Source organism: Stenella coeruleoalba (assembly GCF_951394435.1).
Source record: "Stenella coeruleoalba genome assembly, chromosome: 9".
Taxonomy (NCBI): Eukaryota; Metazoa; Chordata; class Mammalia; order Artiodactyla; family Delphinidae; genus Stenella; species Stenella coeruleoalba.
This window is the reverse complement of record NC_137155.1, coordinates 49,533,904-49,548,890: the sequence shown is the minus strand read 5'-3', so window position 1 is coordinate 49,548,890 and position 14,987 is coordinate 49,533,904. Positions and strand designations below refer to the sequence as shown.

Here is a 14,987-nt window from a genome sequence, read left to right as displayed (position 1 = left end):
TGTATGCCAATTATATCTCAAAACTGAAAGAAAAAAAGGTAAACCTGACACAGGCCAGAAAATCATCACTCTGACTCTTTACCCATTACAGTATTATCTGTATTATGTATTCAATGCTTCAGCTGAAGTAAAATAATTCAACCTATTAACTCCCGACTCATGACTTTCTACTTTAACAATTATCCATGCCCTCTAACTCAATACTTCTGGGAGCCTATCCTAAATAACCAGAAAATAAAACAATGTTTTATTATATATCATACAACAAAGATATGTTATTTTTAACTTTTATTAAAATATAATTACAGTATCACTTTTAATGTCTAAAAATGGAATACAATATAAACATTCCATCACAGTGAACAATTAAATTATGTCAAACTTATGACAGAGTACTAATTAGCCACTAAAAGTGACAATTACCTTTTAACAAAATAAAACACTTATAATAACTCTAAGGGAAAATATCAGGATACAAAACTACATATAAGGGTGTGTGTAGGACTCCATTTCTGTTAAAAATAGAGATTAGAAACAAAACTAGAACGTTTGATTCAAACTGTTAACATTAGTTATCTTTAGGTTTGGGGATTATGGGTAATTTTATTTTCTTGTTTATAATTTTCCATGCTTTCCAAATTTCCTATAAAACATGTATTACTTTTCTAATTGGGGAGAAAAGTTGGCCTATTCTGCTGATATAGGCTGGACCGAAACAACAGTTTCTTCCAAGGCTAAAGGGATTTAAGTTTCAAAAATATATCTACGAATTAATGCCTATGAATACTTATTGAAGGCTAAAAATCTTAAAAATAGATCAAGACCACTAAATTCTTAAATAGTGATGAATGCAACACAGCATCCACATTTTAGAGCTACTGTAAGGAAGCAATCCTATAAACTCATTAGGTGGGGAGTGTTTCCTATAAACTCATTAGGTGGAGATTTGAAGGCACTGTGGGCAATTTCCATCAAAGCTGACTGAGAGCACAGGGCAGGCAGGATCTACCTGGGATCTGGTGACATAACTAACTCATCTCCTGCCATGAAGGGAGCTCATTAAGGCCAAGAGACTACCTACTTTATGGTAAAACAAATAATAGCAGGATCTGTTGAAATTAACGTGCTTTGAAAGACAAGGCAAATATAATCTAGAAAAGTAGTTATTAAAATGGAAAGGTGGGATATTTGAAATTATTGCAAACTCTTAAATATTTCCTGCAAGGATTAGCCAGTAGTGGGGTACTAGGCATCCAGGATTTTCAAAGATTTCGAATATTCTATCCTTTTGCCCCCAGAAGCACACTCAAACTCGTAGGCCAGGTGCCTCTATGTTAAAATAATGAAAGTAGGGATGTGGTTAGAGCTATGAACTACCACAATCACAATGTTCAGACGGCAACTGAAAGCAGAGGTTCAAGTAATCCTAACTACATACGTCCAAATATGCATAATCTCACTGCACATTCCCAGCACACCTCACAGGTGTTCCGAGTAACGGAGACGCTGGAAGAACCTTCATCTTATTAACCTATCCCGCTCGTGGGACACAGGGCTCAGTCTCTGTTAACCTACAGGGGCTCCACAAACCAAGGCTGCCCCTCCTTCTGGAGGCCCGGGCCACAGCCGTGCAGGCACCTGGAAATCATTGGTAGGAAAAACACTCTTTAAAAATGAAACAAAACAAAACAAAACCCAAAAAGACAAACCCGACTTCTCAAAAGCTTTTCCAACCTGGAGTGAGGAATAGCTGAACGCAGTGGCAGAGTATCAGGATGTTTGAAAGCCCAGTTTCACCGAGTAAAAGACCTGGAATGCGGCAAGTTAACTCAAAGGCTCGGGGCTGCACTAGACGTGGTATGGTTGCAAAGACCGCCCAGACCGGCCCACAGTCTGGCCTCTGAACCGCTCGGCGGCCCGGGCAAAGCAGCCCGCGTCCCGCCGCCGCGAGAGGCCTGAGCGGCCGCTGCGTCCCTAACAGACCTGGGCCCCGGCCGACCGCAGACGGCCCACCAGGTGCCTCGACTCGGGGCCGGGAATCCCGTCCGGGGCAGGCGCGTTACCTGCAGCAGATGCAGCTGGGCCACGAGGCGCCGCGGCAAATGGAGGAAGCAGTCGCGAGCGTTGGTGAAGGCTACGGTCACGACCGCCCCGTCACCCCCAGCACCCGCCAGGCGACCGCCGCCCCACATCATCCGCAAGCGCTGTTCCCGCGGCCACTCACCCTAGTCGACCCGGGCTAATCCGGCAGGCCGAGGACGTCGAAGCCGGAGAAGATCGATCGGCCCCGCCCCTAGTCCCGCCCATAGCCCTGCCGAGCGTCTGTAGCGGGAGGGGCGTGCGAGCCTGCTCCGGCTCTCCGGGCCTCTCCGCCGCGCCGCAGGGAGGCGGCACCTCGTTCACCGAATTCTCGCTCACAGGAAACGATGGCTGACGCTATCGATTCTTCAGCCAATCTCGGCACGCCTTGACCCAGCCCTCTCTCTTATTGGATACACAAGAGGGCAAGGAGGCGGATGTTGTCGTCTCTGCGAGGGCCCAAACCGGCAAGATGGCGTCGAGTGGCGGGGAGCTTGGGGGTGTATTCGACCACCACGTCCAAAAGGCTGTGTGCGACTCGCGGGCCAAGTATCGGGAGGGGCGACGGCCTCGCGCTGTCAAGGTAAAGTGATTTTGGTTTCATTCAATGTCCTCAGTAGCTTTATGTAAGCTCTAGCTTCACATGCCTAGCCTACGTAAATAAAATCTTGAAAGGCTGCGGTCACATCCATTCACTGGAGATGAGTGTGAGGAACGCTGGTACTCAGGTACCAGATATTCTTGCGACCTCTTTAGCCAACTGTTAGAACCTCAGCTCCGTGAAAACAGGGCTGTGTTTTAGTCATTGTATCATCCGCGTTTACACTAGTCCTTGTCACACGGTAAGGCTCAATGACTATGTTAACTCTTTCCTGTCGTATCTACCGAGCCAACTTCTGTAAAACGTGTCGACTGAAGGTAGTCTATTAGGTGCTTTAGCTAGAGGCCTTCACACGTAGGGTGAATTCTTTATGCAGAGAGAGGGGCAAATTTTTGATTCTTTATTTTTTGCAGACTCTCTGAACAGAATAGTTCTTGTTTTCAATTTTTTTTTAATAGGAGCAGATTTGTCTTAGGCTTATTTGTGAAATACATTTAATGTGTCTGCATTTCTTTTAGGTATATACAGTCAATTTGGAATCTCGGTACTTATTAATACAAGGAGTTCCTGCAGTGGGAGCGATGAAGGAATTAGTTGAGCGATTTGCTCTGTATGGTGCAATTGAACAGTATAATGCTCTGGACGAATACCCAGCAGAAGACTTTACAGAAGTTTACCTTATTAAATTTCTTAATTTACAAAGTGCAAGGTAATATGCAAGTTAAGCAGTGTCTCATTTTCTCTATTCCCATTGGTATCATTTTGTCCTCTCTCATTCATTCCTGAATTACCCAATAACCTAACATGGCCGTTTATTATTTTTCTCCAGTTTTCTTAAGTGTTAGCTTTACCAAAACTCTGTCCATAGATCATTCCCATACTTAACAATTTTCTGTCGTGTAGTGTGGTAGATTAAAGATTGGGTTTGGAGTAAGTTTTCAGGTTCCACTGCTTACACTGTGACCTTGGACAAGTTATTCAACCCCATTAAACCTGTTTTCGTATTCTGTAAAATCCATATGGTAAAAGGATCTACTTATTGAAGTTGTGTGAGGATGAAATGAGATAATTCACGTAAAGGGATTAGCAAATGCCTTCTGTTCAGAATGCAATAAACATTAGCCGTTGAGGGACTTCCCTGGCTGTCCAGCGATTAAGACTTCGCCTTCCAGTGCAGGGGGTGTGGGTTCGATCCCTGGTCAGGGAGCTAAGATCCCACATGCCTCGCAGCCAAAAAACCAAAACATAAAACAGAAGCAATATTGTAACAAAGTCGATAAAGACTTTTAAAATGGTTCACATCAAAAAAATCTTAAAAAAAGATTAGCTGTTGAGCTATTGTTATGCACCTATATGAATTGACCCCATCTTTTCTATCCTTCTATATATAACATAAACTCTCTGCTCCAATAAGGCTGAAATGTGAAATGCCTTATCTCTTTTTATGTTGATTCCTATTCTTGTCACTAATACACTCCAAGACCCATCCTTCCATGGCTATTAAAATTCTTATTTTCTTTTCTGTGCTACAAATAACACTTGGATACACAGGGTCATGTAGTGTTGTCCAGTTGCTCTTATGTATAGTCTCACTGCTCTAACCAACTTGCCATTTCCTTATGGTGAGGGAAGCATATTTTCTCATTGTGCATTCATTCTAAGGAGTTTTTACATCTCCCACACAACCTAGGACAGTAGACCATGCAGTGTGACATCTGGATTTGAATCCTAGCTCCACAAACCAATGTGGGCATGGCCAAGTTATAAATCTCCCCAGGCCTTAGTTTCATCATAAGATTGTTGTAAAGTGTTAATTCAAGTGAAGCATTTAAGCACTTAGGACACTGCGGTACGTGGTAAAATCTCAATGAATATTTCTTATCATTTTCCCTGGGCATAGAAGTACCTAATTATTGTAGTAATTCCTGGCCAGTCATAGATGTTTTTTTTGTTTTGTTTTGTTTTTAAGATGTTGGGGGTAGGAGTTTATTAATTAATTAATTTATTTTTGCTGTGTTGGGTCTTTGTTTCTGTGCGAGGGCTTTCTCTAGTTGTGGCAAGCGGGGGCCACTCTTCATCGCGGTGCGTGGGCGTCTCACTGTCGAGGCCTCTCTTGTTGCGGAGCACATGCTCCAGACGCGCAGCCTCAGTAGTTGTGGCTCACGGGCCCAGTTGCTCCGCGGCATGTGGGATCCTCCCAGACCAGGGCTCAAACCCTTGTCCCCTGCATTGGCAGGCAGATTCTCAACCACTGCGCCACCAGGGAAGCCCATCATAGATGTTTAATAAGTATTTGTTGAATGAATACCATCCTCTTATTTTCTAACTATTTGTTACATATTCAATATTTCCTCCATTATTGAAGGTTTACAATAACAATATTTTTAACTAATTTCTTACATATGAATTCCATTATAGGAAAACATTGTGCTGAAAAGGCTAAATTAGATATGAGCTAACTCTCAAGCACCGTTTAACTTAACACAGAGAAAAATCTCTATTTCATGACCACAGATTGTGTACCTCAGACCAACAAGCTGGACCCTATATTGGTTAAAGGGAATCTCGCTTGTATGGATGACTTAGTTAAAACCTATTAAGACTCTTGGGAGAGGGGAGGAAAGGCTCTAAGAGAGTATGCAGTGGATCAGTAGGGTCAATACCATCCACAAGCAGAGCATCTTAATTCCCAAGCTATAGAATATATATACACAGCAAAAGCTGGACTTTGCTCTTTAGATCAGTGTATTGTATACTAGTTAAGCTTTCATCCTAAGTAAATCTAGATTAGTAAACCATGATATGTATTTCTGTTTAGGATAGCCAAGAGAAAAATGGATGAACAAAGTTTCTTTGGTGGATTGCTTCATGTGTGCTATGCTCCAGAATTTGAGACAGTTGAAGAAACCAGAAAAAAATTACAAGAGAGGAATGCTTATGTAGCAAGAACTACTAAAAATAAAGGTATGGAAAGCCTATTACTAAACAACACCTCCTATGTGTCAGATATTTTGCTACGTTTATCATCATGGAGTTCCCAGTCTAGTGAGAAAACAGACAAGTAAAGGATCACAATTTTCAATATCTGTAGACTACAGGGTTCTTTACAGAATGCTGTGTAATCTGGGCTGGGAAGGGAGAGGTGTTGTTTCATGGAAGGCTTCCTAAGGATGAGAGAGGTGGCTGAGTTCTGAAGGGTAAGTAGACATTACTTGGAAGGGGAGAGGAAGAGACGGAAAGATGGGCCAGAGGAATAAATGAGCATCATGCATTTTAAGGAACAGTGAGTAGTACATGATAACCACAACACAGCTTCAGTGAGAGATAAGAGAAAAGGAGACAGGAAGTAAAGCCTGAAAAGCCTGTGTCCATGCTGAGGAATTAAGGCTTTGACCAAAAGGCAGTGAGAAACACCTCTGATGTGCAGGCCAGTTACAACTGCAAAAAGTGGATAAGTTCCACTTTTGATGAACACCAGCTGGCCAAATGCCCAATATGCCCATCCAAGTTGCCCTAGACACAAATTCCCAGTGCACCGAATGGAGTCATAGGATCTGGCACATGGACTGTAGAACTAGAGCAGTCAGAATTGGACTAAGATAATGTGTGTGGTCTGAAATCTGAATAGTTCCAGAGGCTCAAATTACCAAATTTCCACCCTTTGGTTAAAAGACAAAGACAGTGTCCATACAGCTATCAAATATGATGAGTTTATGGCTGATTGAGTAAGGGGCATGTGGCAGTGTGAAGAGAGAAATAAAGTGTAAAACTTACCTAAAATTTTGGCAAGAGCTGTTGGGAGTCTCTGGTCAGTTGTAGATGCTGAACTTTAACCTGTGTGAATAATTAGCTTCAGGAAAACCTGTATGTGTGACCAAAGAAATGATAAAATATGGACCCAGCGTATTGTCTCCTTTAAAAGCTACAAATACAAACTAAGCAGCATGCAGCATGATACATTCATACAGTAAAATACTTTGAAGCCATAAAGTTTTCTATGTAATGACATGGAAAAACTCTGCAAGATTTAGAGTTAACTGGAAAGCAGAAAGGTTCAGAGAAATGGGTATTACAGGAGAAAAAGAGGGGTAAGTGGGAGGAAGAAAGGTAAGACATACTGGACAGATATCCTTTTTATAAACCATGTGAATGTATTCCCTACTCAAGAAGTAAATTTTTTAGGGTAGTGTTCATTAACATCTTAAAGTGATGTTTCTTTTTAAAAGTACATGTTTCTGAATGATGAAAACAATAAATGAACCATTTCTGTTTCCCTTTCTCTCACCTTTTAAATTCTAATATAAAGATCATTACATGACAAAGAAGCATAAAGATACAAAAGATTTTAGACAGGACTTCTATTCGAAGACCTCTGGATTTCCTGCAGCCTCTTTGAACACATCTACTGGGAACTCAGATCTTTGTCTTCCTTATTCCTGTGAGTTGCCTTTGTGCTGTTTCTCCCCCAAATGTACATGTTCATCAGGAGAACATGTGGACAGAGCATCAAACTCCTCTCAGGATGGTAGAAACCATGATGAAACACTGGAGCATTGTAACCACTATGACTCTCTGCAAAAAATGCAGATGAAAACTTTGAAAAATTCATTGGCCTTCCCTGGCGCACAGAAGGCTATTACTCCTTCAGAGGCAGTTGACAGATTTATGCCTAGGACAACACAACTGCAGGAGCGGAAAAGAAGAAGAGAAGATGATTGTAAACGTGGAACTCTTCTTGAAGCAAGCACAAGTAGTAATGAGGTTATGATTGGCCCTCAGTTACCAGACATTCCTAAAGTAGACATGCATGATGACTCGTTGAATACAACAGCGAATTTAATTCGGAGTAAACTTAAAGAGGTAAGATCATTAAAAAAAAAAAAAAACGTTTTAAGAGACGATTTGGTTACAGGACTAACAACTGAATGGAGACTTATTTCTGGGAACTACAGTATTATCATTCTTGTTTTTTTCATTTTTACTTTTTAGATGTGTTTCCTACAATTCTCTATTGAAGTACAATAACTGAGTTTGACTCACAGATATGTATTTGCTTTGATATCTTTAATCCTTGCTTTAAACATTTTATATCACTCTAAGTAGAAAATATAAAAGCAGTAGTTTTAGCCAGTTAAATCAATCTGTGAGAATGGAGCCCAGGCCCTCCCTTTTTTAAAAGCGCTCCAGATAGTTCTAATATGAGCCAACATACAGAACTACTGCATTGAGGGAAAATTATTACAATTTATTTCTCAAGTTCAAAATTACATAAAATTCAAATGCTTATTTTGCTTCTTTGATACAGATAGCCATAAAAGAAGGTGAGATTTCTAAAGATTAGCCCTTAAGGTCTGAATTTTAATTTTAAATTTCTTAAATAGTTTAGAGCTAGATTGTTCTACTTAGGTAGCAGTTTTTTAATGTTATTTACATAACCATTTTCCATTTTCTAAGCACAAATAAAAGAAAGTTAACATTTGAGTTAGCGTTTGAAAAATACCTTATCGTGGGGCAAGCCTTTCAGAAATCATAATCTGCTGGAGAAAGACCATTCTCTTATACTTGAACTCAGGTTCAGAAAGTGCTTTTCACATAGTTGTACATATATTTTACAATGTAATTAAAAAAGGCTAAGGTAGATTCTTTATGTACCCTTTTTTAACCTCAAAATTATCCAGTTGAGGATGAGGAATTGTTTTATAATAATAAAAATCCATGGACACAGTTTTTATGCTTAAGCCTCTTTAAACATTTTTTTGCTTGTACTGGCACCCTTCCTTCAGATACAACTAAACTGAGACATAGATACAGATACATAGCTATCTTAGAGCTGACTGTATTTTCCAGAAAAAAAGAGTTAGGTCCAAATCCTACATATAGAAATAGTAGAACAACAAAAAGGAGAAACACTAAATACAGTTTACTACGGTTTCTAATAATTTTCCATTTTAAGTGAAGACTGTCTTACTGTGCTGTAACTTATACTGTCTACGTTGTTCTGATGTATTTGATTTCATTTTTCCCTAAGAAATTGAGGATTCTAGCATTTTCTGCTTATTTCTTTAAATTTTTCATCCCCCATCCCCACTGGAGCCTCAATGTCTGTAAATATATCAAATATTATAAGTGTTTCAAGTTATGCATAACCAGGGTATCTATCTGTATTTATAAAATTACAAGTGACTTCATCATAAAATAACAGATCTATAAAGGAATGTTAAAGTAGAGCATATGTTTACTTTTCTCCCCTCAAAATTTCTTTCTTGTTAAATGGCTTTCGAAATTTTACTCCCATCAATGTTTGGACAGAAAACTTTTCTCTGTGCCTAGATCGTAGGCTGCACCTTGAACTTGGGCTAACTGCCTTAAATGTGATGGCAAAGATTAAACTACTGGATGTATATCCTACCTATTCTAATGGTTTATTACTCTTGTACTATAAAAATTATAGTGTTTGTGGTTCTCTTTTTTTAACCTAGGTAATTTCATCTGTGCCGAAGCCTCCAGAGGACAAGCTGGAAGGTGTGCGTGGAAATCATCCTTTAAAACAAAGAAGAAGAATATAAATTGTCTGCAGTAAACTAATATTTTTAAAGGCCTATTTATTTTTTATTTTTAGGCTGTCATTTTAATTCTTAAAGAGATTTTACTGCTGGTATTTTTTTTTAATGCACTCCTCTTTGTAATTTCATTCATCCTACTTGTCTCATATAGTTTCATCTTTTAAAACTAGTTTATCATGGACAAAATACATGCCAGCCAATTATGTCCCTTAAAAAAACTAAAACTTTTCCAGAAGTTCCACCCAGTGACTTTGGTTACATCTTATTGGCTAGAACTGGGCCCGTGGCTGTTCCTTATAGAGGAGTCTAGAATGTTGAATGTTTGGGTTTCCAACTTCTGTGGTTGAGGAAGCAAGAGAAAAGAGGGTTGTGAATGGCTGATTCACAATATGTGCCCCCAAATCTAAGGTTGTTGGTTAACTTAAACAAATTAATTAATTAGTTTATCATTACTTATCATAGATGTTATTTTGATCCATACTTAATATTACAGAAATCATTCTTACTACCTCTCACACTGCAATCACTATATGTAAATTAACTGAAGCAAATATAGAAACTTTATAATATAAATATAGGCAACTAGGATCTGTTTCTGAATTTAATAATTTTGAGTAATTCACATTCAAAAACTAGAAGTCAGGATGTGTTGGAATGCCAGAGCTTCAAAATCAAGACAATTCTATAAAGCAAAAAAGTTAAACTATTAGAACAAAGCTAAAATTAGAAGCTTATATGATTTAGTTAACTTCAAAGAGTAATTTACTTCATCTATGGCAGAAACAAATCAGTATTTGTAAATGCTAGACTTTTATTACCACTACTTTTAGCACATCCACATTTTTTTTTTCCTGGCAGTGCATCACATAATTGGAAATCCAAGTATGTCCAGGCTGTTTCCTTTTATTTTATTTTTTTTTTTACTGATAACAATAACCTAAGGAGGGCCATACAAAATGGTGTCTGTTTTTCTCCCTGTCCTAAGGGCCTCTTGCCTAATGGATTGAATTTGAATATAAAAGTTAGGAAGTTCCACCTTCATTTATGACTTACTGATTCAAACTTGCTAGGAAGGCACTTAGTTGTGGATGGTATTAAAAGAAGCTGCAGGCAAGGTGTCTGTCTGGCTCTACCTCCTTGTGAGGTAATTAATTAGATATATAGTTGACCTTTGAACAACACGGGGTTAGGGTTGCTGACCCTCCACACAGTCAAAAATCCACATATAACTTTACAGTCTGCCCTCCATATCTGCTGTTTTGTATCCTCAGATTCAACCAACCATGGATTATGCAGTACTGTAGTATGTATTTATTGAAAAAGAAATCCACATACAAGTGGACCCTCACAGTTCGAACCCGTGTTGTTCAAGGGTCAACTATACTTTTTGCTGCACTCTCAGTTAAAAAAATACATTAGTCACCTCAGCATAGAGTTGGAAAAAGCAAGTTTCTCTCTGGATCAGGCTTCTCAGATTTTAAGGTGCTGTGAATCTCCACCTTTTGTCTTATTAAAATGTAGACTCTGATGGTGGTGGCAGAGGCTGGTGGGTGGCCGAAATTGGGAGTTGCTTAATGGGTATAGAGTTTCAGTTGTGCAAGATGAGAAGAGTTCTCGAGATTGGTTGCACAATAGCATGAATGTACTTAACACTACTGAACTGTACACATAAAATTGGTTAAGAAGGTAAATGTTATGATAGGTGTATTTTACCACAATACAGCAGAAATTAGCACAACATTGTAAATCAACTATACTTCAATTAAAAAAAAAATTTCTCTGATAGCCCTAAAGGGAGGAGCTGCTAAGTGGGTTCTGTGTTCTTGAGTGGATTCCTGATCTGTGACTGTGTGAAGGCCAGCCCTCCTGTCCCTGCCAGCATACACAAAATTTGACCACAATGAGAGAAAAAATAAACCTTTCTTGTGTCAAGCACTTAAAACAAAAACAAAACCTCTGATTCAGCTGGTTTGAGGTGGGGTCCGAGATTCTGCATTTCTCACAAGTTCCTAGGTGATACCATTGCGGCTGGTACACAGACTACACTTCGAATAGTAAGGCTCTAGATAACTGGCTTACAGATGAACACTTGGGGAGCAGCTGAAGAACCACTGGTGTTCCATCTGAACCTAAGTAATTACTCCAATCCAGTCCATTATTCTGAACTCTTTCACCCATCAGGTTGCCAGACAAAATTAAATTGTGAGAATAAACGACAACGGGACAAGTTAGATGAGCTGACATAGCTAAGGATAGCTTAACAGTATGCAAATTCATCCACAAAATCACCATCTAAATTACTGCAGAGAATAAAAAGTTTCTTCCTATATCACGTTTGCAAAGCACAGTTGGTCAAAGGAAGAATTAAGAAAGGAAATGTTGGCTTCCCTGGTTGCGCAGTGGTTAAGAGTCCGCCTGCTGATGCAGGGGACGCGGGTTCGTGCCCTGGTCCGGGAAGATCCCACATGCCGTGGAGCGGCTGGGCCCGTGAGCCATGGCCGCTGAGCCTGCGCTCCGCAACGGGAGAGGCCACAGTAGTGAGAGGCCTGCGTACCGCAAAAAAAAAAAAAAAAAAAAAGGAAATGTTAATTAGTGAAATTAATTATCAGGCTGACTCTTCCAGCTCAGAAAACCTTTGTCATATTCATACTGGAAAATCCTTCATGAGCACAAATAAAATACTATAAAGTACTATACGTGTCCAAAATTTTAAAAGCTTAATTTATTCTCATTGTTTGACAACAAACAAGAGAAAGAGATCAAGTTTCCTCCTAGCAGTTTATGGTGGGTACTTGCTGAAACCACTCTGTATTTACTGTTCTATCCCTTAAGCAAGCCAATATACCTCGGGTTTTTTGGGGGAAAATATTTACAGGAAATTAGGAATTGTGTATGGCTAAGGTGGTTACAAGCTCAAAAAAGGTCTTGAATATAATTAGTCACTACTGTCTTGGGTCACAAATGTTAGGATGGGGCTGAGATCTTCATGGTTGCCCGAACTTCAGTAGTGTGTTGAAGTCCTACAGAGGTAGGTGTCTAGCAAGTATTTCTTTTCTGATCCTTTGAAATTTTCCCTCAACCAGTTTGGCTGCTGGCACTGTACCTTTGCGTCTGGTAAACATGGTCCAAACACTTCCAACAAAAGTTTATCTTCTTTCACTGCTTTTTCAAAGTCTGCAAAAGATATCTTGCCATTGCTGTCATAATCCTAGAGAGGAGATAATTTCTTGATAAATGATAGAGTAGTTTTTAATTTTGCATGGAAAATAACTGTCTAGAATAAAAGATTTTACCAAGTCAAACTGTAAGTTCACACTTCTGTAGGCACTGCTTACACAAATCAAAAGGTACTAATTTATGGAGGCCACTTACTTTGTTCCTATTAGTCTAATAGGCATACCTGGTATGAACTGAATGTTTGTCTCTCCCCACCTCCCAAGGTCATGCCTTAAAAGCTCTAACCCCTGCAATATGATGATATTTGGAGGTGGGGGACTTCAGGAGGTAAATTAGATTTAGATGAGGTCATGAAGGTAGGGCCCCATCATGTTATTAGTGTCTTTGTGAGTAGAGAAAGACCAAAGCTCCCTCTCTCTGCCATGTGAGGCCACATTGAGGAGGTGGCTGTCAGCAAGGCAGGAAGAGAGCCCTCAGTGAGTAAGTGAATCTGCTGGCACCTTAATCTTGGACATCCCAGTTTCTAGAATTGTGAGAAATAAATTCCAGTTGTTTAAGCCAGCCAGTCTATATTTTGTTACAGCAGCCCAAGCAGGCTAAGATACCTGAATTACCTTAGACATATAAAAACCCTGTCCCTAACGGACTTATACCCTAATTGGGGAAATAAGAAAATTAGAGGAAGCCCATTATAATACTTTTGTGATAAAATAAGTGCCAAAGATTTTTAAGCTTAATTTTTAGCTTTGTTTCTCAAAGGATCTCTTACTTGAGATAAGGATATAATGTAAAAAGTATAACAGTGAAGTTGCTTAATAAGGAGCAAGGCACTGAGAGAACAGTAACAATTCAAGATGGACTAGGGTCATGAGAAGAAGCTTGCAGATTACTGTTAGGCCGTTAGGGATGTTTGGGATCTAGATAGGTGGAGAGGTGTCAGGAGGAAATGCAGACGAATGGCCCAACATGGATTATGACAGTAAGCAGGAATGCAAGTCAGGAAGAAGACAGACCAGCCTGGAATGGAGTATTCATGACAGGGACTATGGAAGATTTAATCATGGAGGGAGCATGTGTGTAGATTATGAATACCTTTAACCGCTTAATCCAATTTGGATTTGATTTAATGGGTCCTTGTTTTTTCACTTCTGGGCATAACTAAATCAGGGTTGCTGAGAGTCTAGTTTAAAGAAAGGTTTGAATAATTTTCAGAAAAAGATTCACTCCATAACTTTCTTTCAAAAAAAGAAGGGGGTGGGTGTGGTAGTGGGAAGCATACTGTCTCTCAAGAAGTCTACCCTCAGTCTTAGCCATGGCTCTTGAGTATTTCTAATGGAAGAGGACATCCTGAAGTCTGCGTTAGCTGAATCTGAGACTCGGCAGACCTCATCATCTGTTACTTTCCTGAGCTCCAAAGTAATGGAGGTGAGCTGGGCCCGGGCCACCTTAGAGTCATAAACCTTCACTGGTATCCAGTTTAGGGTCACGGTAAGAAAAAGAGAGAAATCACTATGTCCATAATAAAGAGGTATTATTAGTTTCATTGAAAGATGAATTCTGCACCTCATTTTCTATCATGACCTTGTATAAACCTATCTGCACTTCAGTTTTCTCATCTGCAAAGTAGAGAGAATGATTTCAACTTCATAGAGTTGTTCTGAGGATAAAATGAGTTCATATATTAAAGTTCTGTGATGGGCTTGGCATATAGTAAGCGATTTATAAGGGACAACTATTTTTATTATGTTATTACTTTATAATGAGTGTTTAGATGGATTAGAGAGCAAAAGTCATGAAGACAGACTACATTTGCATCCAATTTTAAAAGAACTGAATCTGTCACCCCACTTCCCAAATAATGAGGTTTTACTGATAGTAAAATATTTTAAAATAATAAAATTAACATTCATTTAATGTAGTGATTCATTTAATCACCCAGGCATTCCATAAATATTTTTTAAGTAGCCACTATCAGCCAGGCACTGTTCTAGGCAATGGATAGAGCAGAGAACAAACTCCTGCCCTCATAATGGTTACGTTCATTACGTAGGGAAATAAATCATTTCTTCATCTTTAGCTTTATCTAACAATATATCATTAGATATAATGAATTACAGTTTTTTTTATTCTTACCATTTTCTTCAGTGTTGTATCCACCAACTCGTTTATTCCTTCATCAGTATCTTCTTCAGGTGACTGTTGGTGTAGACTGTTCAGCATGTCAAACGTTTTCTCTCGAGAAATGTAACCATCACCATTGAAACAGTAAACTTCAAAACAGACTTTTTAAAGCATACGAAATTTAAAGACTTGGATAAGAGCAGTTAAAATGTCATTAGTCTTCTCCTTAGTTATTTCAATATGTAATTAAAGAAGGATAAAAACAATTTATACAACCTATATTCTACATAGTGGAGGAATTTTATAAATCTTTCCACAAGATTAAATACCCCTGGGGATATGAAAAGAAAGAATTTACACATACATATATAGTGCATATATATATACACACATATACATATAAATATGTGTGTATCTTAATGTTATAATGTCCTTCTTACATAGAG

General features: G+C 39.0%; 2 protein-coding genes across 3 annotated transcripts in view; one reads left to right on the top strand and one right to left on the bottom strand.

The window, feature by feature from the left end:
- Positions 1 to 14,987, bottom strand: part of PEX1 (peroxisomal biogenesis factor 1) — a 98,237-nt gene that overhangs the window by 71,314 nt on the left and 11,936 nt on the right. The window contains 2 exon segments of the mRNA XM_079931256.1: positions 12,347 to 12,451; positions 14,554 to 14,702. Of these exon segments, the coding sequence (XP_079787382.1) occupies positions 12,347 to 12,451; positions 14,554 to 14,702 (254 nt within the window).
- Positions 2,546 to 12,084, top strand: RBM48 (RNA binding motif protein 48). 2 transcript variants are annotated; one of them, XM_079931253.1, is made up of 5 exons: positions 2,546 to 2,662; positions 3,199 to 3,389; positions 5,499 to 5,644; positions 6,987 to 7,540; positions 9,160 to 12,084. In XM_079931253.1, exons 1-5 carry the CDS (start codon positions 2,552 to 2,554, stop codon positions 9,244 to 9,246), a joined length of 1,089 nt encoding a protein of 362 aa, XP_079787379.1. In that variant the 5' UTR covers positions 2,546 to 2,551; the 3' UTR covers positions 9,247 to 12,084. The 2 variants fall into 2 exon arrangements, with proteins under 2 accessions (XP_079787379.1, XP_079787380.1); XM_079931254.1 differs by lacking the exon at positions 2,546 to 2,662 and having other exon boundaries at positions 3,335 to 3,389; positions 5,504 to 5,644.